This window comes from Melanerpes formicivorus, unplaced genomic scaffold, assembly GCF_026170545.1.
Source record: "Melanerpes formicivorus ecotype bairdi unplaced genomic scaffold, bMelFor1.0.p_v2 SCAF_150, whole genome shotgun sequence".
Taxonomy (NCBI): Eukaryota; Metazoa; Chordata; class Aves; order Piciformes; family Picidae; genus Melanerpes; species Melanerpes formicivorus.
The window spans coordinates 246,321-270,176 of record NW_027142502.1 but is presented as its reverse complement, the minus strand read 5'-3'; the positions used below and the strand labels follow the sequence as shown (position 1 = coordinate 270,176).

At 42.5% G+C, this 23,856-nt stretch overlaps 1 protein-coding gene across 1 annotated transcript in view; it reads right to left on the bottom strand.

The window, feature by feature from the left end:
* Window positions 1-23,856, bottom strand: part of FAT4 (FAT atypical cadherin 4) — a 161,930-nt gene that overhangs the window by 9,693 nt on the left and 128,381 nt on the right. The window contains exons 10-15 of the mRNA XM_068168664.1: window positions 15,842-15,946; window positions 13,516-13,823; window positions 9,296-9,381; window positions 8,364-8,543; window positions 6,901-7,025; window positions 5,616-5,833 (exon numbers count right to left, since the gene is read on the bottom strand). Coding sequence (XP_068024765.1) covers window positions 5,616-5,833; window positions 6,901-7,025; window positions 8,364-8,543; window positions 9,296-9,381; window positions 13,516-13,823; window positions 15,842-15,946 — 1,022 coding nt within the window. The remainder of the gene's footprint in view (window positions 1-5,615; window positions 5,834-6,900; window positions 7,026-8,363; window positions 8,544-9,295; window positions 9,382-13,515; window positions 13,824-15,841; window positions 15,947-23,856) is intronic.

The following is a 23,856-nucleotide window of genomic DNA, read 5'->3' as shown; positions in this document are numbered from 1 at the left end:
AGCATAAAAGTTGGGTTATGTTGGCTGATCTCCTAAGGGGGTACAGGTGGTGCACAGCTCACATAAGGTGGCTCTGCAACTCATTGCAAGTTTCCTTTTGTATTCTGTTTGGTCAGATGGGTTAAAGTAAGACACATGCTAAATAAGACAATTATTTCCCACTCTGCACTGCTCACTGCAGCTCAGTTGGTCCATGATCTGTAAGAGGAGCGTGCAGAACGTGCACATGCATAGTCCAGGAAAGGTCAAAGCCCAAGCTTTGTTGAAAGCTCTCTCAGCCTCCCATGCTTTCTTCCAGGAAAAATAACATTCACCTGGGAAGAACTGTGAGGTGACACACCAGCTACAAGAATGCTGCTCTCATTTCCAGGAACTGTTAAATGCTCTGGATTCAACCTTTTTCGTGATGCAAGCTGAGGACTTCGTTCGTACAGATGAGCTTTAGCATGGCTGTAAGACCACGCTCATGCCTTGGCAGCAGCCTGAACTAAATGGATCTAGCACGCATCCCATTTGGATCAAGAAAATACAATGGCTGATATGTGCACACACTTCATTTATACAGGCAATAGTTTGGATCATTTGAAAATGTTTTGTTTGAGGGACACTTTGATAAAGCTGCCCCGCAGAGACAGGATGCTTTTGTTACAGGTAAAGAGAGGCGGCATACGTCTAAACTATCCCCAAGGCCACAGACCACCCCACATTTGGCACTGCAGTCTCACAGGCTGTTCTGACATATTACTACTACTTGCCATGTTCAAAAGTATTATAAAAAGATTAATTGGACCTAATATATACATCTGTACATATATACATCTCGAGTACTGTGTCCAGTTCTGGGCCCCTCAGTTTAGGAAGGAGGTTGACTTGCTGGAACGAGTCCAGAGAAGGGCAACAAAGTTGGTGAGGAGCTTGGAACACAAACCCTATGAGGAGAGACTGAGGGAGCTGGGGCTGCTTAGCCTGGAGAACAGGAGACTCAGGGGTGACCTTATTGCTCTCTACAAGTACCTGAAGGGGGGTTGTAAACAGGCAGAGGTTGGTCTCTTCTCCCAGGCAGCCGGCACCAGAACAAGAGGACACAGTCTCAGGCTGCACCAGGGGAGGTTCAGGCTGGAGGTCAGGAGGAAGTTTTACACAGAGAGAGTGATTGCCCATTGGAATGGGCTGCCCAGGGAGGTGGTGGAATCACCATCACTGGAGGTGTTCAGGAGGAGACTTGACAGGGTGCTTGGTTACATGGGTTAGTTGATTAGGTGGTGTTGGATAATAGGTTGGACGCGATGATCTTGAAGGTCTCTTCCAACCTGGTCTGGTCTGGTCTGGTCTGGTCTGGTCTATTCTATTCTATTCTATTCTATTCTATTCTATTCTATTCTATTCTATTCTATTCTATTCTATTCTATTCTATCTCCTTAGGTCTGTAACCTGCAACTACCTGGTTAGTCTTATTTTGTCCTTTATGCGTCATGGAAGCTCTGCCTTGAGTTTTGGCCTTTATGTAACTGAAAACAAGTACGTTAGAGTAGATGATCTCCAAGGTTCCTTCCATGGAATCATTTCATGATTCCATGATTCCCTATCAGGCAATATCCTCTGTGCTTATGGGAAGACTTAGCACAGGATCACAACTCTTAATTCTACATTAATGAAGAATTGTAGAATAATTTACCTGTCAGCAGCTGTTATTTTCCATACTGATTTATGACCCTTGAGCACTATTCCTGTTTCTTTCAAAGGGCATGTGACTAATTCTGACAGACTCATAAATAGCACACTAGTGGCATTTGGAAAAATACAATTTCCAGAGACAAGATGTCCATGACTTCTTCAGCCAGGACAAAAGAAGGAATGTTCTTCTTGGTTCCTTGAAGCACAACATATTTCCAAGTGTCAAACAAATGCTGATGTGACAATACAGAGTAACACCCACTTTGGGGTTTTAGTTAAAAGGCAGAACCACTGACAAGCAGAATATAATGAAAAGAGTGAATCACTAAAGCAAATATATTTCTAACCACAAGGATGATTCAACTTTACTAATATTCTGAGTCTCCTTTAATGGACAAATTACTTCTAATTTGTCTTCAATCTGGGCACTAGCTTTTACAGATTTATAGCCCACTGGATGAGATAGCATTTTAAAAGAGTTAGGTTCTGATTTATCTCTGCAAATTTGTTTATGTGCACAGAAACACAGAATAGTTTGTGTTGAAAGGGTCCTTTAAAGATACTTAATGCACTCTGCTCCCTCCACCATATACAGGGGCATCTTATACTAGACTCAGCACCCCATCAAACCTGGGTTTGAGCATTTTCGGCAATGGGGCATCCACAACCTCTCTGGGCAACCTGTTCCAGTGCCTCAGCATTCTGGTATAGAATCTTAGAATCAATAAGGTTGGAAAAGATCTCAAGGATCATCAAGTCCAACCTGTTACCCAGCACCTCATGACTACTAAACCATGGCACCAAGTGCCACGTCCCATCCCCCCTTGAACACCTCCAGGGATGGTGACTCCACCACCTCCCTGGGCAGCACATTCCAATGGCTAACAACTCTCTCTGAGAAGAACTTTCTCCTCACCTCAAGCCTAAACTTCCCCTTGGGCAGATTGAGACTGTGTCCTCTTGTTCTGGTGCTGATTGCCTGGGAGAAGAGACAAACCCCCTCCTTGCTACAACCACCATTCACGTAGTTGTAGACAGCAATAAAGTCTCCTCTGAGCCTCCTCCTCTCCAGGCTAAACAATCCCAGCTCACTCAGCCTCTCCTCAGAGGGCTTGTGCTTGAGGCCTCTCCCCAGCCTTGTTGCCCTTCTCTGGACACGGTCAAAAGTCTCAATGTCCTTCTTAAATTGAGGGGCCCAGAACTGGACACAGTACTCAATATGCATATGTTACCTCACAGAGGTAACATAATCCACATTCTCTATCCATGCAATTCATAGATCTTAGAGCTACAGTTATGGTAATTTAATGTGATTTGAGATGAGATTTTCAGCTAAAACAAGGCAGGCAATTTCACCTTTAACCTGTTGCATTTGTTCCATTACTTCTAATTGAATTAGTTGCAATACGTATTGTCTGTAGGAAAATAAGCTGTGACAAAGAGCTTTAGCAACAAGGAATCCCCTAACCCTCTTCATGGGTTTCTGCAGGAGAATTTTCCATCTGAATTTAACCATTGTCTAATTCAATTTGCTATTTTTTATTAATCTTTCCTGGATTAAGAATCCCTTTATATCACACAAGGGATCTTTGGGGAGAGCTCACATCCATCATTTAGTGAATCAGCTGCTCACATTTCAGTAGGTGTGTTTTACTACCATTTCTCTAATTTTATCCCAGTCCCAGCTACATCAAAACCAGCTGACTACAAGAGGAAAAAATGTAGGCATGGGAAGTAGCCACAAAGCTTGTAGCTTTTCTGCTCTGCCTGCTTATACTTGGCATGTTAAAAGACCCAGAAATCAAGTTAGAAAATTGTCTGCTTTAAAGACTGACAAAAGAGTTGCAAACTAGTCCATAAAGCTCATCTTCTGCACTGGGAAGTAGACTGAGATGATAGGGAGACTTACATGTGGATTGAATAGAATAGAATAAACCAGGTTGGAAGAGACCTTCAAGATCATCGCGTCCAACCTATCATCCAACACCACCTAATCAACTAACCCATGTAACCAAGCACCCTGTCAAGTCTCCTCCTGAACACCTCCAGTGATGGTGATTCCACCACCTCCCTGGGCAGCCCATTCCAGTGGGCAATCACTCTCTCTGTGTAAAACTTCCTCCTGACCTCCAGCCTGAACCTCCCCTGGCGCAGCCTGAGACTGTGTCCTCTTGTTTTGGTGCTGGCTGCCTGGCAGAAGAGACCAACCTCTGCCTGTTTACAACCCCCCTTCAGGTAGTTGTAGACAGCAATAAGGTCACCCCTGAGTCTCCTCTTCTCCAGGCTAAGCAGCCCCAGCTCCCTCAGCCTCTCCTCATAGGGCTTGTGTTCCAAGCCCCTCACCAACTTTGTTGCCCTTCTCTGGACACGCCCCAGCAAGTCAACCTCCTTCCTAAACTGAGGGGCCCAGAACTGGACACAGTACTCGAGGTGTGGCCTAACCAGTGCAGTGTACAGGGGCAGAATGACCTCCCTGCTCCTGCTGGCCACACTGTTCTTGATGCAGGCCAGGATGCCATTGGCCCTCCTGGCCACCTGGGCACACTTGCTCTAACATCTTGGGCCACACCGAGGGAAGTGCTCATCATGATACCTGCTCTGGGTGTGAGCAACGGCACGGCAGCCATAGTGTACTGACTATGGTTAAGTTGCTGTGGGGTTTGAGTAGCTAGCATCAACTGGGAACTTTCTGGCAATAATCTGAACAGCAATGCTACCTCCTCTTCCTTAAACTGCTGCATCTGTTACTAGGCAAACCTCTGCTCTCGGCCTTTGCACAGCTGGGTCTGGGACTCGACGCCCTCTGCTTGCTTGTATAACTTCCCCAATATTAACAATAATAAGAGTGTTTGCATAAACACACCACTGGTGCTTGCAGCCAGCAAAGGCAACTCTGTCTTTTTTTTTTTATATTAATAATACTTATTGAGCTGATCTAGCAAATTCTACTCGGGAGGAAACAGTAGTATCTGGTTTTTTTCTCTCCAGAACACAAAATAATGAGATCTTCTCTGCTAATACGGCTGAGGCAGAAACTTCCTATCAAGTTATGTGGTAAAAGCATATGCCAGGGAAGCAAAGCAGCCTTTGTTCTTCAATGTGGCCAGTGTGTCAGGCAAGCTCTGTACCTCTGATCAGGCAGGTGGAGAATATCCATGGGGCTGAAGCTTAGAAAGTGTGAATTTCTGCATGAGTTTCTTTAAAAGTCAGTGGAAAAAAAACTTGGAAAGCCTTACAGCAGTCAAGGAAACTTGGAGCTTACACCAGCCCAATAAAGGGCCTTGCCAACATCACTGCTGTACTCATTTAGAGTTATGAGTAAATGGACTGAGTCATAGCCAGGAACTGAACCATTGCCTTCTCTTGAGAAAGGTAACTTCTGCAGCAATAATCTCTTTGGGAAAAAAAGCAAAACTCTGTGGCATTTGAAGCATTAGTTCAGCTACATATCTGAAAATAATTTGATATTGACATTGGTCTATGGCTAACCTCATGAATTCAAGTTATCCCTCGCTTCCTAGTTTTGATAAGCACAAGCCATGCTAGTAGGAATTAATGAAAACTTTCTGGCGGAGGATCTGGGTTCAAGGCTCGAAAAATCAGAAGATAAAAGGCCAACAACGATGTGATTTGTTCTGTAGAGCGTAACTTAATGATGACAACAAACATGGCAAGGAGTACTGTTCCTGCTGCCTTAAAGCAGTCACTATTTGGAGTCTAGACAAAACTGATTAGATACAAAACCATCAAGATCTTCTGATACCTTGGCAAATAGCAAGGGAATTGTTGAGAAGATGAATGATACTGGAGAGGAGCCTAGCTTCAGCTAAAGGCCTAATATTTTATAAAGGAAACAGCAAGAGTAATGGAAAAATGTGATTTTGATCATTATGCACGAGGCAGTCCAATCAAATCAAACTCAGCATTAGCTGTAATCTTACCTTCACAGTAGTGAAGTTGCTGCTTTCCTGGACGTGAACTAAAACGCCGTTCTCGCTTCTGGTCCTGAACTTCACTTCCAAACGGTCTGCCTTTGGGGGTCCTGGGCTGGCTGCTCGAGTGCCATGTCTCAGCAGGTATTCTCGCTTCTTGTTGGGGCTCATGTGGTAGTCCAGTCGTCCCTTGCCTTCTAGTGACAAGGCAGTGTCTGCAGTGATAGCTGGGACAAGGACAGCAAGGACTGAGTAAGTGGCTTGGTACAGCTCTAGCCCAACAATGGCTCTTTTCTCTTAGAGCAGAGATCAAGGTTAGAGCAGGTCAGAAGGGAGAGCAGGAGTGAATGGGAATTTCAGCCCCTCTATTCTTTGGCTTCAACCAGAATGTGTGTTTGAGAGTGGGAGTGTGCTAGTAATTTACTGCTGCTATCAGTCAATAGTAAATTAAAACTCACCAGGGAACAAGTGAGGGAGGAGGGAAAAATTTGGCTCTCAGGACTGTAATTCCTTCCCAGGGATGTTACTGTTTCCATTACTGCAAGCAGGGTTTCATGATATATTGAACTCTAAGCTCTTCAGGGTAGAGATAATGACTTGCTATTTGTTATGGCATAAAAAGAAGTAAAAAAAAAGAAAGAAGTGGCAGAACATTGACCACCAAATGCTGCTAAAATTATGGCTAAATGCTTTTGTAAACCAGTGCAATAAAAGCATATAAATCAGCTAAATAATGGGACATGTAAGAAAACAATATCCAGTCATTATGCTGCAACTACATGGAAATGAGTCACTTTGCTCTCCTAGACAATCCAAAGTGATTTACAGAGCTACCCATATGTGAGTTAAGAACTTGCACGATCTGATTTTTATTTGATAAAGGGTCTAAAACTCAGTGAAGTCATAAGCACATGCAGAAAACATGAAGGGAAGGGTTTTTCCTTACCCTCTTACCTCCCCATAGCAGACAAATCCCTCCTAGGGGAGAGCTTTATTTGAGTTACTAATTACACATTATGGGCAAGCAGTAGTTTTAAAGGAGTGTGAGTTACCTGAAATGTGAGATACAGAGCACAAGACATAATATATGTAACTTGTTGCTCTTGTTAGCTCATGAAAGGACAATAAACCATTGTGGGCCTTTCCTTCAAAATTATTTAATGGGCAAGCATGGTTCTTGTTTTCATTATTTGATGAAATTCATTATCCCATGCCCCTGAAAAGGAATCCTGAATGGTTAGACCACAGTTAGGTGTACATTAAATAGAGAATGACAGCAAAAGCCCCTCCGTACATTTTTCACAATGCTTTCCTGTCAGTCCATCCTTGCAGTGACACTGCTGCCACGACCAGTGATCAACACAGGTGCCACCATGTTGGCAGGGGCTGGTTGTGCAAGCGCCTTCTAGTCTGGGACACCTGAAACAGATCAGAAGAGCAGAGGCTGAGGAGCATGTGCACACATCAGCAGAGCAAACATGCTGGGGAAAAGTCCTGATTTTGAGCTTCCTTTCTTATCCCCAGAGATGTTCTCCACAGAAAACTCATGTTGGTAAACAGCTACACATCAAGTTATAACAGTCTTACAAAAGAGAAAGGAATGCAGCAGCAGTGAAAATCCTATTATCTGTTACTCAAAAGAAGAAAGAAGATGACCTTAATGCAGCCTTTGAGGTCTTAAAGAGGGCTCACTCGAAACAATGGCTCAGTTGGTAGAGCATAAGACCCTTAATGGGAAGGTCGTGTGTTCAAGACTGCAGTGGGCAGTAGTGTCCTCCCTACTCTAGTCATGAGGTCAGTGGTGACAGGTTGGACTTGATGATCGTTGAGGTCTCTTCCAACCTTAGTGATACTGAATACTGAACTTGTTCTCAGCAGGGCTTGTTGAGAAGGGACAAGGGATGAAGGTTTTAAACTGAAGAAGGGGAAGATTTAGGCTGAATATTAGGAAGGAAGTTTTTATGATGAAGGTGGTGAAACATTGGTACAAGATATCCAGAGAGGTGGTGCCCGGAAACATTCCAGATCAGGTTATTTGGTTCTGATTGAGCTGAATATGTCCCTGCTCACTGCAGTGGGGTTGCACTAGAGGACCTTCAAAGGTTCCTTCCCACCCAAAACATCCTATGATTCTATGAAGCTTTTCAGGTGCTTCTCTACGTTGCAGACTCACAGAGGCTTCGTATCACAATAAGCAGCACAAACTTGGGGGCTGAAGAGTGAGCTAACAAAACTGGATGAAGGACTGACATTATTGCTACAACTGTGACTTCAAACACAGAGATGGAAAAAGCAATAGAGTCAGATAGTTCATCATTTCTGAAAGACCACTCAGAGGATATGAGGGAAATTCAGGGATAAGTGAGAGGCAAAGTGGTAGAACAGACATTGTGGATTAAAAAGAAATAAGAGGGAGTAGAGGGTTAGCAAACAGTATGAATACAGTCAAAGCCAGGTGGAATTTATAAAGAAACCTAATAAGAGGGTTATACTCTGTTTCAGCCTGCAGTGTAGCAGTAACAATAATTGGCAACAGAAATATGATGATGTCGCTGTTTTGGAGCTTCTGTAATCTTTTGTGAACCTTTAATGCAAATCCTATTTCTTCCTGCTTTTTTTCTCACTTGACAATAAATTCTGCAGTCAGTTTTTCACAAGAAATATGTCACAGTGTCTGAATGGGATAGCAACTGACTTCCATGGCTGCATTCTGTATTGGAAACGTGGTCCATTTGATACCATATATAGCAGACGTACTGATCTAAGATTCCTTGAGCTGCCAAAGCCTGGCTGGGCTCCAGGGGACGTCCGTTGACTGCAAACTCCATTATACAGCCCACAAAATCATGGCTTTCCACCTGTCCTCTCCTTTGAAGAATGGGCTCCACAGACCTGATGCCCCCAACAGTCACTCGATTTGGTTGCACATCAAGTGTCCTATAAAAGAGTGAGACAAATGATTTACCAGTATCCGACATGAAGATAGGAACAAGAAAGGAACTGTGACCATCAGTTACAGTGTGCAGTTCTCTTCCACAATTCGTATTTTACATTTAGAAGGGGATACAGAGAGATCAGGAGTGCCTGAACTAATATTTTCAATGGGTATGGCTTCAAATTCACATTCAGTTCTTGCATGTTGAAATTTCTATTCACTTGAATGAACAAGGTGCTTGAAATCATGATGGAGGTCATTCTGCCCCTGTACTCAGCGCTGGTTAGGCCACACCTTGAGTACTGTGTCCAGTTCTGGGCCCCTCAATTTAAGAAGGACATTGAGACACTTGAATGTGTCCAGAGAAGGGCACCGAGGCTGGGGAGAGGGCTCAAGCACAAGCCCTATGAGGAGAGGCTGAGGAAGGTGGGGTTGTTTAGCCTGCAGAAGAGGAGGCTCAGGGGAGACCTTATTGCTCTCTACAACTACCTGAAGGGAGGTTGTAGCCAGGTGGGGGTTAGTCTCTTCTCCCAGGTCAGCACCAGAACAAGAAGACACAGTGTCAAGCTGCCCCAGGGGAAGTTTAGGCTTGAGGTGAGGAGAAAGTTCTTCACAGAGAGAGCTGAAACATCTATCCCTTCCCTGAGGCTGGGCTAAGAACATATCATCTTTACTCCAGAATTCTCTGTTTTTAGAATGATTTGTCTTTCATTTTACTCAAAAAACTCCACCCATAAAATGAAAAACTATTTACCAGTCAGTAGAGACAGCCACATTGCTAACAGTGCAGTACCCTGGCTCCTGATCCTCAGAGCAGGAATCCACTGTCAGTGATGCTGCCTGCAAAAGCCACACACAAATACGCAAGGTTGTAATCACATTAAATACTTATGATTAAATGTATTATATCAAGGACTAGGCTAGAATGCAGCACTATGTCACTCAAGATCAAAGGGTGCTTCAGAGCCACTGATCAATGACATTCTGCATCAACATAGGTGTTTGGAAACATTCCAGGTCAGGTTGGAGAGGGCTCTGAGCAACCTGATCTAGTCGAAGATATTTCTGCTGACTGCAAGGGCATTGGACTAGATGACCTTTAAAGCTCTCTTCCAGTCTAAAGCATTCTATGATCATAGTGAACACCAAGATGTGGGTACTAACAGAGAGGGAGCTAAGTGACTGCTTCCCCCAGAGAATCAGTTGAACACAAAGTTTTCAGATTTGGGTAGGGTTTCTTTTGTGTTTGTTAGCTCCACTCCTTGAAACAGCAGTTCTTTTGGCTCATACTGTATCCTGCTCTCAATCCGAAGACAGAGCTCCTCCCTCCAAACACAAAGGGCATTCCCTTCGGGGGCTTGACCATGACATTAAACACATTGCTTGAACTTGATATAAAGCAGGACACAAAAGCTAGGAGTACAAGCACTGAGGTTACTAGTTAACAATAATAACCAACCATTCAAAAAATACTCAGACAGCAACCAAGTAGATCTGATTAAGGGAACCTTTGGGCTAAATCATGAGGGATGCTTGCCTCACACTGAGAGTGGTGACATCTGTGGATACCTACAGTGGGACCAAGGTGACTTTCATAGAAGTACCAGGCATCACCAGCACTTAGAGCAGTCTTCCTCTTTATTGTTATCTCCGAGCTATGAAGCCTTAGGCAACAGGTTGCCTCAGCCACTAAAGTGTATCAGGGCACTGTTATGTGTAATCTCTAAAGGCCTAACCAAAGTTCTCACTGAAGTCATCAAATCACTCCTGCTGATTTAAAAAGGGACTTTTTATGTTATTCCTTATTTAGCAAAGAAGTTTTCTCCACAGCAATTTATTAATAACAGATGCACTACAACCATCCTCCCCCTTACCCCCCCAGCCCTGAAGGTTGGTTATTCCTTAAAACTAATTCTCAGAAAAATAAACACCATCTCCAAATTGTACATATCAGCTTCTCATGTTTCAGCTAGATGTGTGGTACAGTTTCACAGCAAATTTAAATCAAATGTCACTTAAAAAAAAAGCCTTGGTTTCTATTTTGATGTTGATGACTCTACAGGAGCTGAGCAAACAGCTATCAGTACATCATTACTCTGCAATGGCTTTTTTTCTCCTGCTTACAACTAAAGTCACTAACAAAGCCCTGTTGAAATCCCCAGATTGCCCATGCTCTTTCCAAATACACCCTGCGAGCTGACACGTTGTATTGACCAAATAAATTCATAGCTCTTAGCCCTAAATCATGCCCCACAGTACGCCTAAATTGCTCAATTTGCTATTTTTAACGAAAGCTTATCTCAGATTTCCTTCCAGACATAATGAGCAAAACTGCTTCTCCCCAGAAACGTCAGTCTGCAGCTCCAAAGCAGATTATAGCCTGGTATAAATGAAACAATTCATAAGAAAGAATAATAAGCTGGCTGGTCTGTATGCCATCACACACATGCATATTTTCCTTCAGAATATCAACAACAAGAAAATGAAACGAGTTTTTTGTCCTTAGCTCAATCAATGTAATCTCCCTAACTTCCATCGCTATGTGCTGCGAAAGCCAAGCTACAACCCCAGCTGAAGGGCTAGATATTTGAGAGTGTATTTTACTTGGACCAGAGTTCACACAATTTATTTTCTAATGTTAGTCAAATGTTCCTGCTTGTTACTTAAGCATTGCTCCACGGTTACCTTGCCGCATTATAAGACTTTCTACCCTGTCACTCTGCAATAGCTCAGGACTGACAACTTAATGATTTTACCAGTTTCCGATAAAATCCCACTGTGCTGTAGGAAATGACAGATTTGGAATCCTGAAGGGGGGCTATTTTATGCACTTTTGGACACCTGGGAGACATTTTTCCTACAGCAGAAATATCTAAGACAAAGGCAATTCTTTTCACATACTGTGTTGGTAAACAGCTGACGTTACGGAGAAGTTTTAAACACGAACCCAAAATCACACAAAGGTACAGCTTGTCTTAAAAGTTTGTTTTCAGCCTGAAGCATTCATAACTGAAATGTTCTGTAAAGAGGCCTTTCTGTGTTATCTCTTCTTCTATGGTCTAGCCCTCTGGCATATCTACAAGTAAAACATTTTCCTGCTCCATTCTCTTCTTAAATCCATTTCACTTTATTCATTCCAATGGTGAATGCCTGCTCCTATGTTTAGCCATTCCAATCTTATTGATAGGAACACAACCCTAATTTAGTGCCTAAAATGGGAGGCCTGGTGCTTTTCAGGCTTTAGATGAACCTTTTTTTGGAAGCTGGAATGCAAATTATTAAGTATCTGATATTGAGACACGTTAAAACAGTCATTACTCAGCATCACAATTATCCTTCCACTCATTTGGGTGTGTAACACCTACAACACACACAAACTGGATTTGCACATTCAGCTGAAGATTAAAACATTCCCCCTGCAGTAAGTTACAAGAAGTCAGGTGTTGCACTATGCAACTGAAATGCAGGTTCAGGCTCAAGACTAAGAGAGAGAGAAAAAAAGCACCATTTAGGAAGGTCAGGAGAGAACCCTGACCCTACAAAGAACTCCAGACCACAAGGAGTTCCTTGCTGCACTTGGAACATTTGTGCCTATGGACACCTCATCCTGGACCTGGAGCTCTTCAGGAGGGTGTTCTGAACAGAGCAGCTTGAAAAATAAACCAGGGCTGTATCTCAGCAGCAATGCCTTCTGCAGAAGCTCATGATGGGAGATCTCTACAAGGACTCTGAGGGAGCCATACTGGGCAGAACAGTTTATTCTTTTGTTCCCTGAATCACTTCTAGCTTGAAACACATAAAACAAAATGCAGAGCCTCGACCATATATTATTCTTATATGACTTAAATTTCAAACATGGGAAGAATATGAGATTGCATCGACGGTGGTCATTGCTGCCTGAGAAGGGAGCTGCTGGGCAATAGTTACTGATTATGGATGGCAAATAGATTTGGTTTCGTTCCTAAATCAAACACTGTGGAGACAAAAAGCTTGGCTTGAACTCAAAGAGCATTTGGTTTACGTTCTGCTATGGAAATATTATTAAAAAATGAGAAAAGAGGATAGAAAACATTTACTGGGGTGGAAAAAAAGCAGAAAGTAGGAGTGGGATCAGACTACCAGGCATATGGCAGTTGGTTGTCCCAGTCCAGTTTTTGGCAGACTTCCTCCCCTCAGATGCTTTCTGGGGTACAGAAAGAAAAGTAACTCCCCTACTTCTCCCCCTCCAAAACCCTCTCCATGCAGCACCTTTGAACTATGTATACTACAGAGGAAAACCAGGCTTCCAGTCTGATGAGACTGGAAAAATCTTTGAACTAGTTCAAGGAGGTCAGGGATGCCTGGAATTTGAAGTTTGTCTGCTTCCATTTTCCAAATGCTGAGAAAAAAAAAAATTATTTTGAGGCTTTTTGTAGTGATGTAGTTACTTTGTAAGCAAGCTATGGTTAATTAGTCTTCCTTGATAATCATCCCTCTAATCTGCATCGCTTAATGAGCCTTATGTGTAGTAATTTATTTCATTAATTATTCCTGGTTCTCATTTGTCACATTGAGAGTACAGGGCAGGGCACATGCTTTTTTAATTAAACTTTATCCTCATCATCATACTAAAGAAACCATTACAGGTCTTTGAGTCAGCTGGAGTAAGACAGAAAAGAGGAAGGTGAAACCCTGGAATGTGTTGTCCAGGGAGGTGGTTGAGGCCCCGTCCCTGGGGGTGTTTAAGACCAGGCTGGATGAGGCTCTGTCCATCCTGATCTAGTGTGGGGTGTCCCTGCCATGGCAGGGGGGTTGGAACTAGATGATCCTTGTGGTCCCTTCCAATCCTGAATGAAACTATGAAACTATGAAACTATGTTTCTTCCCAAAGCTAGCAAGCACAACGTTCTTGGATTTGATGTTCTTGTGAGTTCAAGTGAAAGCAGAATCTGCTTGGCTGAACTTGTCTAAGATTCTCATTTTAGCTTTCCTTACCATTCCAGCCCTCCGGGCAATTACTGTGTGAAACTGTCCATCAGACACCCTCTTAGCTGTGGTGAGCTTGTAAGTGCCACTGCCAAGGTTGTAAGAGAATCTCAGCCTGTCTTCTACAATTTCCAGGGCCAGGAACTCCGCCCGCGCTCCGGTTTGGTTATCGTAGTTATACAGCATTAAGGCGTTACTTTTGATAGTGGCAAACTTTATGTAGATGTAATTGTTGTTTGGATCCATACTGGGAAACTCCATGTAGGACAACTCTTCAAATCCATAACTGTTCAGCTCACAATGATTCCCAAAAACACCTGCAGAAATGAAAAGTAGAATCTGGTATCAGATAGTTTTTCCCTTGCTGTGGTGGTGTTCTCCCAGAAACAAAGCACTGATGTGCTCCAGACTCGGCTACGATACACAGGTTCTTTAGGAAACCTCTAATGTATGATTAAAAACATGCAACTTAAACAGAGGAATCCTATTACCCACAGGTGGGGGTTTAAGCACATATATTTAAACTTAAAAGCTGATTTACAAATGATAATCACATCGATTGAAAAGCAAAGCACATTTCATAGAGCTCTGGTTTCTTTAGCAAAACAAAGCCCAAGAATTTGGCAGCTGTGTTAAATGTGGTTGTTAATTATAATTGGGCATTTGCTAATGCAGTTATGGAAATAAATCTGCAACTTCAGCTTATTTTTCCTTTTATAGCTGTTATCAGGACTGTTTCTCAAGCCGTGGCTCGTCCTTGGTACTATTATTATAAGCAAATATGTGATTAACACCATAGGACAAGGGGTGAGGGTCTTCAACTAAAGGAGGGTAGATTTGAAGTAGATATAAGGAAGACATTTTTTACAAAGAGTGGTGAAACACTGGAATGGGTTGCCCAGTGAGAAGATAAGAACCCTTTCTGCATCAACATACAGCTCTGGAAACATTCCAGGTCAGGCTGGATGCAGCTCTGAGCAACCTGATCCAGGTAAAGACGTCCCTGCTCACTGCAGGGGGGCTGGACTAGATGACCTCTATATGTTCCTTCTAAACCAGAGCATTCTATGATTCCATACTGTAAACATCATTGTTTCCTGTGTTTTTATTGATTTGAATATTTTTTGAGCATTCTCCATACTTCTTTCCAGATCTTTGTCACTTCATTTCCCTTGATTTCTTTTACTGCAGTGACAATGAGAAAAAACTCACTTAATTTATGAGTATTAGCTACATTTACAATGGACTATGACTATTTAGGAAATGAATAAACTCTGAGGACATGTAAAACAAAGGAAATAAAACAGAGTAAAGAAGTCATTCCACATGTTAGTAGAAAACCATATTGAGAGGTAGTTAGAAGTGTGTATTAAAAGCATACTTTTGTTGTGAGGGGTTTCAGCATCCTTAAAACATTGCAGATGATTTCTCAGTTGTACCTCTGGTTTTTGATTACCTGTTGCAATTACTTCATGCTTTTCTAGATGAACAATGACAATTCTAGATTAATTTGCATTCAGAACCTATCTTGCCATGACTCTATCTTGGTACCTTAAAACATCTATGTTGTTTTATGTCTTTACTGGGCTCGTTCCACCAGCCAAATTTGGGATAATTAAATTCTAATGCTTAACAAACTATTTTGGCAGTACTATATGCTTCTCTGATTCTTGGAACAGTACTCTGGCTTTGGAACTCAAAACTTATATTAATATATATTAAATTGAATGGGCCAGTACTAGTGTGGGTTAGCTAGCAAAGATGTTAGGTCAGGTTTTCTTAACCAAATGACTAAATAGAAAAGTTCCAATGTCTATTCTTGTGTTCCCCACTTGCAGAAAAATGTGGGTGCTAATTTTTGCTTACAATGCAAATTTCTCAAAAGAAAACCAAGCTCTCTCTGCTCAGTATCATCTCAAAGTCCCCTTTTCTAGGTTTAACATCATGATGAATTCCATGCACTTTGCAGCAGCACAGGACACAAGGATACTGCTGTAATTTACAGTTGTCTTAACCTTCATCTCTCCTAAAAGCATTTGTTATTCAGCAGGAGTACAAGCACTGCTTGGAGTCCTTAGTGTGTATCCCCTCTGAGATGTCACACCCCACCCTGCCACATTATTCCACCTCCTGTTGTGTTGGCAGAAATACCAGCTTCTCCCTCTTGCAGCTGGGGAAAAATGGATGAGCTGGGAGATGACCCTCATGTGCCCACAGCCTGGGATCCATTTACACACCCTTTGGGTTTATGCAAGATAAAAAAACCAGATAGTGATTTGAGAAATAGTCACTGGGAAAAGAAAGACCAAGCAGGGAGAAGGAGCAGCATACTCACCAAAGGGGCAGTGGCAGTAATACCCCTCCACCCCGCTTTGGCAGGATCCACCGTTGAAACAAGGGTTGCACTCACAGTAGTTGACAGTGGAGTCACAAGTTTTCCCTGTGGTTAGGGAATAAAAGCAATTTCCAGGTCAGATTTCCAGGTCAATAGGAAAGTCAGGCTGGTATTTAAGTAATGAGCTTATGAACCAGTTTTCTGAAGGCATAGCCAAGAGGGAGGATGCCAGGGACCAGTGGTGGCTGTGGGATGGAGAGGGGAATCAGAGACATGGTGCTGGCTGCTCCCAGCCCTGACCCAGCCATAACATGTGGCCCAAGGAAATGAACTTTACTTTTCAAGTGTTTCATTGTAATCAGTTTACATAGGTCCTGCTGGTTTTCTTGTAGTTTTAAACAACATTTTAAGATGATTTTTTTAATTAATTGGTGTCCCTAAAAGAGAGATCATGAAATAAAAGGAGATGCTGCAGTAAAAGGAAAAGAGTGGTGGGGCTTTTTTTCCCCCTGCTATAGAATGTACTCCATTGTGTGACTGAGATACAGACAGCCCTTGCTGGACCCTGTATGAACACAGCACACTGAACATAGGCTGCTATTGTACATTATATGATTTTTCTTACTTTTCCTCATCAATTACAACCTCCTTCCTGAGTCAGAGGGACCACAGACCTCTGGAGCAAAAAAAAAGCTACCCTGGTTACAAGCCTTTTCCAAGCAGACATTGTCACATGTGGTAAATATTATTCGCCAGAGAATAAACTGACATCACATCAATCATTTCAACAAGGAAGGGAACCAAGAGCAAAAGTAAAGATTTTAGCAGATGCCAAATACTGACAAGGGGATTCTTTGTACAGAGCTAAAATTTTCTTTGTGTGGAAACATGAACTAGAGAAGTATTGCTCTTCACTTGTAAGTTACTCATTGCTTAGCTTTTATCTGTTTAGCAACACTCCCACTCTATCCATCCCTTGGTACCTGACTTCTCCCACTGGCCAGCAGTGCCAGTCTTTGCTGCCTGCTTGGCAAAAAACTTGAAAGTATTGCCAGGAGTGTCCCTCATGCTTCTCTGCAAAAACTGGCAAAATCACTAACTCTCTTCCAGACTCCTCTATAGCAAAGGCTAAGACTGCCTTCACAGAATCATACAGATACCTCTCAACTAGACTCAGCTGCTCAAGGCCTCATCCAACTTAGCCTTGAACAACCCAAGGAGGAGGCAACCACAACCTCCCTGGGCAACTCATTCCATAGTCTCACCACCCTCATACTGAAGAACTTTTTGCTAAGATCCAGTCTAAAACTATTCTCCCTCAACTTAAAACCATTCCTTCTTGTCCTATCTCTGGGCACCCTTATGAAATGTCCCTCTCCAGCCCTCCCATAGGATCACTTCAGGTACTGGAAGGCAGCTCTAAGGTCTCGTCAGAGTCTTCTCTTCTCTAGGCTGAACAACCCCAGCTCCCTCAGCCTATCCTGACAGCATAGGTGTTCCACCCCTTGGATCATCTGTGTGGCACTCACACTGACAATTACTTTATTTCTCACACCATATAATTTACATTTAAAAGGACAGCATAAGCTTGTACAGAAGGTGTCCATTCTTTTATATCACATTTGTCATAATTCTTAAATCTCTCATGACAGCAATGCACAACATGCAGTTCTTAGGGACTGCTGGTCCCTACAACTGTAGAAACTCAGGACTGTGCCTTAGTAACTCTGCTAGCTCTTTCAGAATTTCACAACCTCAGCCACTCAATTAAGAGAACCTCTTATTTCCCCCCTCCTCTACTATTTCTGTTCCACCTACAGAAGTTTGCAGGCAGTTCTGTGTGAGCAGCAGCCCTCCATATGTGACCAAGCAGGATGGAAACAGAGTGCTGGAGGATTCCTGTGGTTAATACGTAACCTGTAGATTCACCATAAATCCAGGAAACATTTCCAGTGTCTGAATCTAATTATGCTTTGGGGGTATTTATTTATGTTTTATTCTCTAATGGGCATGACTGAAGGATGAGCTAACTTCTTCTGTTAAGATTTTTTTTGCTGTTTTACTTTAAAACTATGGTACATAGTACAGCTCTTTGATTTACCAGGAGAACACGTAGCAGCAGTGAGACAGAGATGCTTAAAATAGGTCAATGATGTTTCTTAGCTTTCACAAAACCCAAGTGTAGCTAATAAGGTTTACTTTTTTCTCTTTTGCAATTTGATCTAAATAAATACTCTTCTTTCTCTCAGCTAACATTAAAGCTGGCAGATTGGTCAAGTCAGCAAAAATGATGGTACATAGTTCAGGTCTTTAGAACAGACTTAGCGAGGAGAGCATAGAGCAAGAGTGAGGTAGGAATGCTTAAAACAGAAACATAGAATCACAGAACCATTTTGTTTGGAAAAGGTCTTTAAGATCATTGAGTCAATCTCCCCAGTCTGCTGCTAAACCGTGTCCCTCAGCACCATATCTCTGTCTCTTTTAAAGACCTCCAGGGATTGGGATTCAACCACCTCCCTGGGCAGCCTGCTCCAGTGTTTGAGAACCCTTTCAGTCAGGAAGTTTCCTCTAATATCCAACCTAAACCTTCCCTGATGCAACTCGAGGCCATTTCCTCTCATCCCATCACTTGATCCTTGGGAGATCAACACCCACCTTGCTACAACCCCTTTCTTGTAGAGACTGAGAAGCTACCCTCTCAGACTCCTCTTCTCCAGGCTAAACAACCCCAGTTCCCTCAGCAGACCTGTTCTCCAGACCCTTTACTCTTCTTGCCCTTCTCAATAATGTTTGCTTTCACACACACCCCCCAAAAAAAATCAAGTGTAGCTAATAAAGTCTATTCATTTATTTGCAACTGGATTTAACTAGCCACTCTTCTTCTTTTTTCCTCAGCTACGATTCGCTGAGTCAGCAGCAGAATATGGATGTTTATTTTAGCTGCACATTATTTTAACCAGGGAACAGCAACATCTCTTTAATATTTAACAATTGTTTGAATAATTCATGAAACTAATAAAAGTGTGTTTGCATTTATTCCCACTGTTTTGACGTAGGAGAAGACGAATGCTCCGACTTAACAAGTCACTGGAGCTATTAAAACTAATATTTATTTAAGATGATGACGACATTTTGACTATTCTCTGCCACTCACTGAAGTGCTAAAGGCCTGGGAAAAAAGTTATCTATTTACATTTGGACTAATGATCCAACAAAGATGTCGATGGAGCTTATTTTTCCTCTTTAAATGCATGCTAAGCCTGCCCATCTCAGAAAGCAGGAGTCCAGATATCAGCAGGACAAAAGCATAACTTGGGAATTATCACTCTGGTTGTTCAGTGTAAGAATGCAAGTTGAGGAGAGAAAAAGGAAAAATGGAGTTTTAGAGAAGACTTTTCCTTGACTAGAGGAACTTGCACAAGTATTAGCTATTTCAAAATTTTAGAATAGAATAGAATAAACCAGGTTGGAAAAGACCTTTGAGATCATGGAGTCCAACCTATCACCCAACACTAAACTATGGCACCAAGTGCCCCATCCAGCCTCTTTTTAAACACCTCCAGTGATGGTGACTTCACCACCTCCCTCGGCAGCCCATTCCAATGGTCAATCACTCTTTCTGCGAAGAACTTCTTCCTAACATCCAGCCTGAACCTCCCCTGGTGCAGCTTGAGACTGTGTTCTCTTGTTCTGTTGGTGGTTGCCTGGGAGAAGAGATCAACCCCCACCTGGCTACAACCTCCTTTCAGATAGTTGTAAACAGCAATAAGGTCTGCCCTGAACCTGCTCTTCTCCAGGCTAAGCAACCCCAGCTCCCTCAGCCTCTCCTCATAGGGCTTGTGCTCCAAACCCCTCACCAGCTCTGTTTTCTCATGCACAGATAAATCATTCAAGGGACCTTACTGGACTGAAGAGCATAAGGATTTGTTCACCACTATGCATAAAATCATCCTCACCTGAACCCAGGTCCTCAGCTGTACTGTTTTTCAGAAAGAGAATGCCAGTGGACCTCAATCTTGCAAAACTAGAAAGGTTTTGAGAGGTAATTCACCACAACAGCTTGCTGACTGAGGGTTTACAACACGAATTCAAGAGTAAGGTTCTGATAAACCTTTTTCCCACCTAAGTAATGTGCCTTGAAAAATAATGAGATGTGTGTGCTATCATTGCTTACGTGAGCCCATTCTCCAGAACCATTTTCACACATTTGCATTACTACACCCTTCTCAGCTGGGGAACGATTTTATTTGAACAGCAGAAAGAATTAGGTTAATCACAGAGGTTCGATTAGTGTTTCGGGGCATGAAATCCAGCCAGGGAAAAGCCAGTGCTATGGATGAGGGAGACTCCAACCCAGAGCCACCCCAGTAACACTCCAGTGCAGGCGAATGTTGCAGTTGGTTGAGATTTTAGATCTCTTTTCGGCTGAAATGTTGCAAGATTCTGGGTGTTCAGGTTTGTTGCTGAAATATCTTTTTTCTAAACACCATGGTAATTAGGATTACCCTGGATAACTGATAACAGAGGGCAATCAGCATTTATCGTTCATCACCTCAAGCTGATGATATCACATGTAGGGGTTTAGGCAAAAATCTAACTTCCTGAGTTGTTGGGGTTTTTTTAACTGAAAACTGCAACTGAAACAGATATCAGCTGAATGCTCCCGGGCTGGATTTCAGCTGATCTGACAGTGTTTTGTGGTTCTCTTTGTCCACCTTTTTAAGTGGTTGCTCTAATATTTTAATCTTGCATTTGAAACAATTTCACAAACCTCCATTCCTTCATCTTACTGAGCCCTGGAAAACAGGAAATGAAGGGTTCAAAGCAAGGGCAGACAACTACTGTAAATCACAAAGTATATTCCCTCCAGAAAGTGATTATTTTAAAACCAAAACCTGATCGCCATTAAGAGATGTAATTATAACAGATTGCTTATACCCTAATGATGTTGCTCTGAGGTAATCAGTCTCTATAATCCAATTCAGGGAAAAGAATGACATTACCTTTGCAGAGTGATGAAGTGAAATGCAGCTGAAAAAACATAATAAATCAAGGAAACGTTAAGACTCTCGGTTTTCAGGTAGGCCATTATGAAGGTCTACAGCTCATGGACTCTAATTTAGAGTGAACAGAGGGTCTGTCTCAGAAAATACTAATTCCTACTTTCATGCAGTACCAGGTGAATACTTCTATTTCTTTTTCTGTTAACCAAGCATGCAGATTCAATTATGAGACTGTATTCTCATTCCAAGAGAAGCAGCAAAGCCATGTACATGGTAAACTGAGTTACAAGGCCACTATTTTGGATGTCTCTTTCTTTTCTTTTTGCTGAGGTACTCAAGATTTAGATTCATCATGAAGCAGTTCCAAGCTCCATTTTTACATTCACTGTGGCTACCTTTAATCATCTCTGAATCAGGATTAAATGCTCCAGCAGCTGTGTTCCCTTTCTATTGGCAGAATAACAATGACATAATAGCCTCTGTATCAAGCATTCTCAGTCTGTTTTCTGGCATTTTTTTTTTGCAGAACCTATTGAATATTAAATGTGCATGACCATAGAATCATAGAATCAATAAGGTTGGAAAAGATCTCAAGGATCATGAAGTCCAACCTGTCACCACAGACCTCATGACTACTAAACCAAGTGCCACGTCCAATCCCCTCTTGAACACCTCCAGGGATGGCGACTCCACGACCTCCCTGGGCAGCACATTCCAATGGCTAACAACTCTCTCTGGGAAGAACTTTATCCTCACCTCCAGCCTAAACTTCCCCTGGTGCAGCTTGAGACTGTGTCCTCTTGTTCTGCTGCTGGTTGCCTGGGAGAAGAGACCAACCCCCTCCTGGCTACAACCTCCCTTCAGGTAGTTGTAGACAGCAATAAGGTCTCCCCTGAGTCTCCTCTTCTCCAGGCTAAACTATCCCAGCTCCCTCAGCCTCTCCTTGTAGGGCTTGTGCTCAAGGCCCCTCCACAGCCTTGTTGCCCTTCTCTGGACACATTCAAGAGTCTCAACGTCCTTCTTAAATTGAAGGGCCCAGAATGGACACAGTACACAAGGTGTGGCCTAACCAGTGCTGAGTACAGGGGCAGAATGACCTCCCTGCTTCTGCTGGCCACACTATTCTTGATACAGGCCAGAATGCCATTGGCCTTCTTGGCCACCTGGGCACATTGCTGGCTCATGCCCAGCCAGCTGTCAAATATGCTTCTGTAGGCACAAAATGGTGCAACATACTGAATATTAATTGTGATCTTATCTAACAAGCTCTGCTGATATTCAATTCCAGAGATATCTGGGGGTTTAATTACATAGTTTGGAGCCATTTGGATTATGTCTTGATCATTTAACCTCCACACACTGAAGTAATTCTTGATTCTGCAATGGCCAACTGATTTTAAAAGATCTGACTCCCAAATAGAGAGGGCTGCCCCAGTGGTAGCCTATTTTTAAGTTATTTGTTTTGACAAGGAGTTTAAGAAAGCTCATATCAGATGCCAGATTTAATTCACAGTGTGAATGAAATCCAACACTTCAAACTGTAAGAGTCTCTCATCACATTTTCTGAGTTAAAATGTTCTTCTTTTCTTGAGCTGTCACAGGCAGAGCTTTATTTTTAGCTGACACAAGGGTTGAGCATTAAGATATGAGCTTTAATACCAGGAAAAAAAAATCAGCTGGACATTTCTTTAATGTTTCAAATTATATGCTAGAGGCACACTTTGCTAGAGTTAATGAAGTGTTTTGCTTCACTGCAACAGCAAACATATGCCCATGTAAGCTCTGGTGCTAACGGGCCTGACGAGTTACAGGGGATGGGTGCCCTAGAATTATTTTGCCATGCTCCTGGCAAAATAATTTGATGTACTAATACAACATGAAATAAAACCCTGCACTGGTAACTTAATTAGAACTGCTTGTCAATTAACAAGAATTGCTCCTGACCTGAGGCTCAGTAGTACATTTGTGAGGCTCATGAGAAAGATTGAGTTGCATTAGTGTCCTTCATATCCACAGACCTTTCACGCTGAATGTGTGTCCATTGCTGTAGCTGTGCTTTAAGTGAAGGAGTTAAACCTTTGTTAACTTGATTAACCTTATCCTTTGCAATAAGGTGCATCACACCTCCTGTACCCAACTGGTTAAAGAAGAAAAAACAAAGGAACAATCAACCTCCTGAGCACTGCTACAGATGAGTTTTGGTGGCAAGCCTGAATATCCATACCGTAATGAGCATGGCCATGCTGACCTGGGCTGCCCTGGGGTATCTGTGATACAGAAATACTCCTTAGAAAAGGTAATGAAAGTCTTGCCTAATGTTCTCTGGTTAGATCTTTTTAAGCAACATCTGCAAAAAGTGGCCATAAGCACTGGTTAAAATTGTTTGGACCATCCTTAAGTGTCAGTACAGGAGCAAACATCAGCCTGCTTCTCTGGGCAAAAATGCTGCTCTCTGAAATGTGCAATAAGTATGAGAGAAAAAAACAACTCAGAAGAAGTAGGAGTGCTGCAAACATTTCTGTTCTTAATGAAAAAAAGGAATGAAAAAGGGACAAAATATGGAACAGGCATGCTTGATCATTTTGCCTGAATTCTGCTTTTTCCCCTCATACCCTTCATCTGTTTTCTGTCTTGTATGACTGTAAGCAATTTGGGGCAGAGGCTGACTTTTTTTTCCGCTTGGCACACTCCTAGCAGACTTGAAATGCTACCATAACATGCAGAACAACAGCAACAACAGAAAAATTATACTGCATTGGAAATGGTTTCTGCACATTTAGAATCATAAAATTATTTTGGTTGGTAAGGACCCATAAGATCAAGTCCAATTGTTAACCCAATGCTGTCAGATCACCACTAAGCCATGTCCCTCAGCACCACATCTCCACAGCTTTTAAATACCTCCAGGGATGGGGACTCCACCACTGCCCTGGGCAGCCTGCTCCAGGGCTTGACAACCTTTACAGTGAAGAAACTTTTCCTGCAGTCCGGTTTAACCCTCTCATGGTGCAA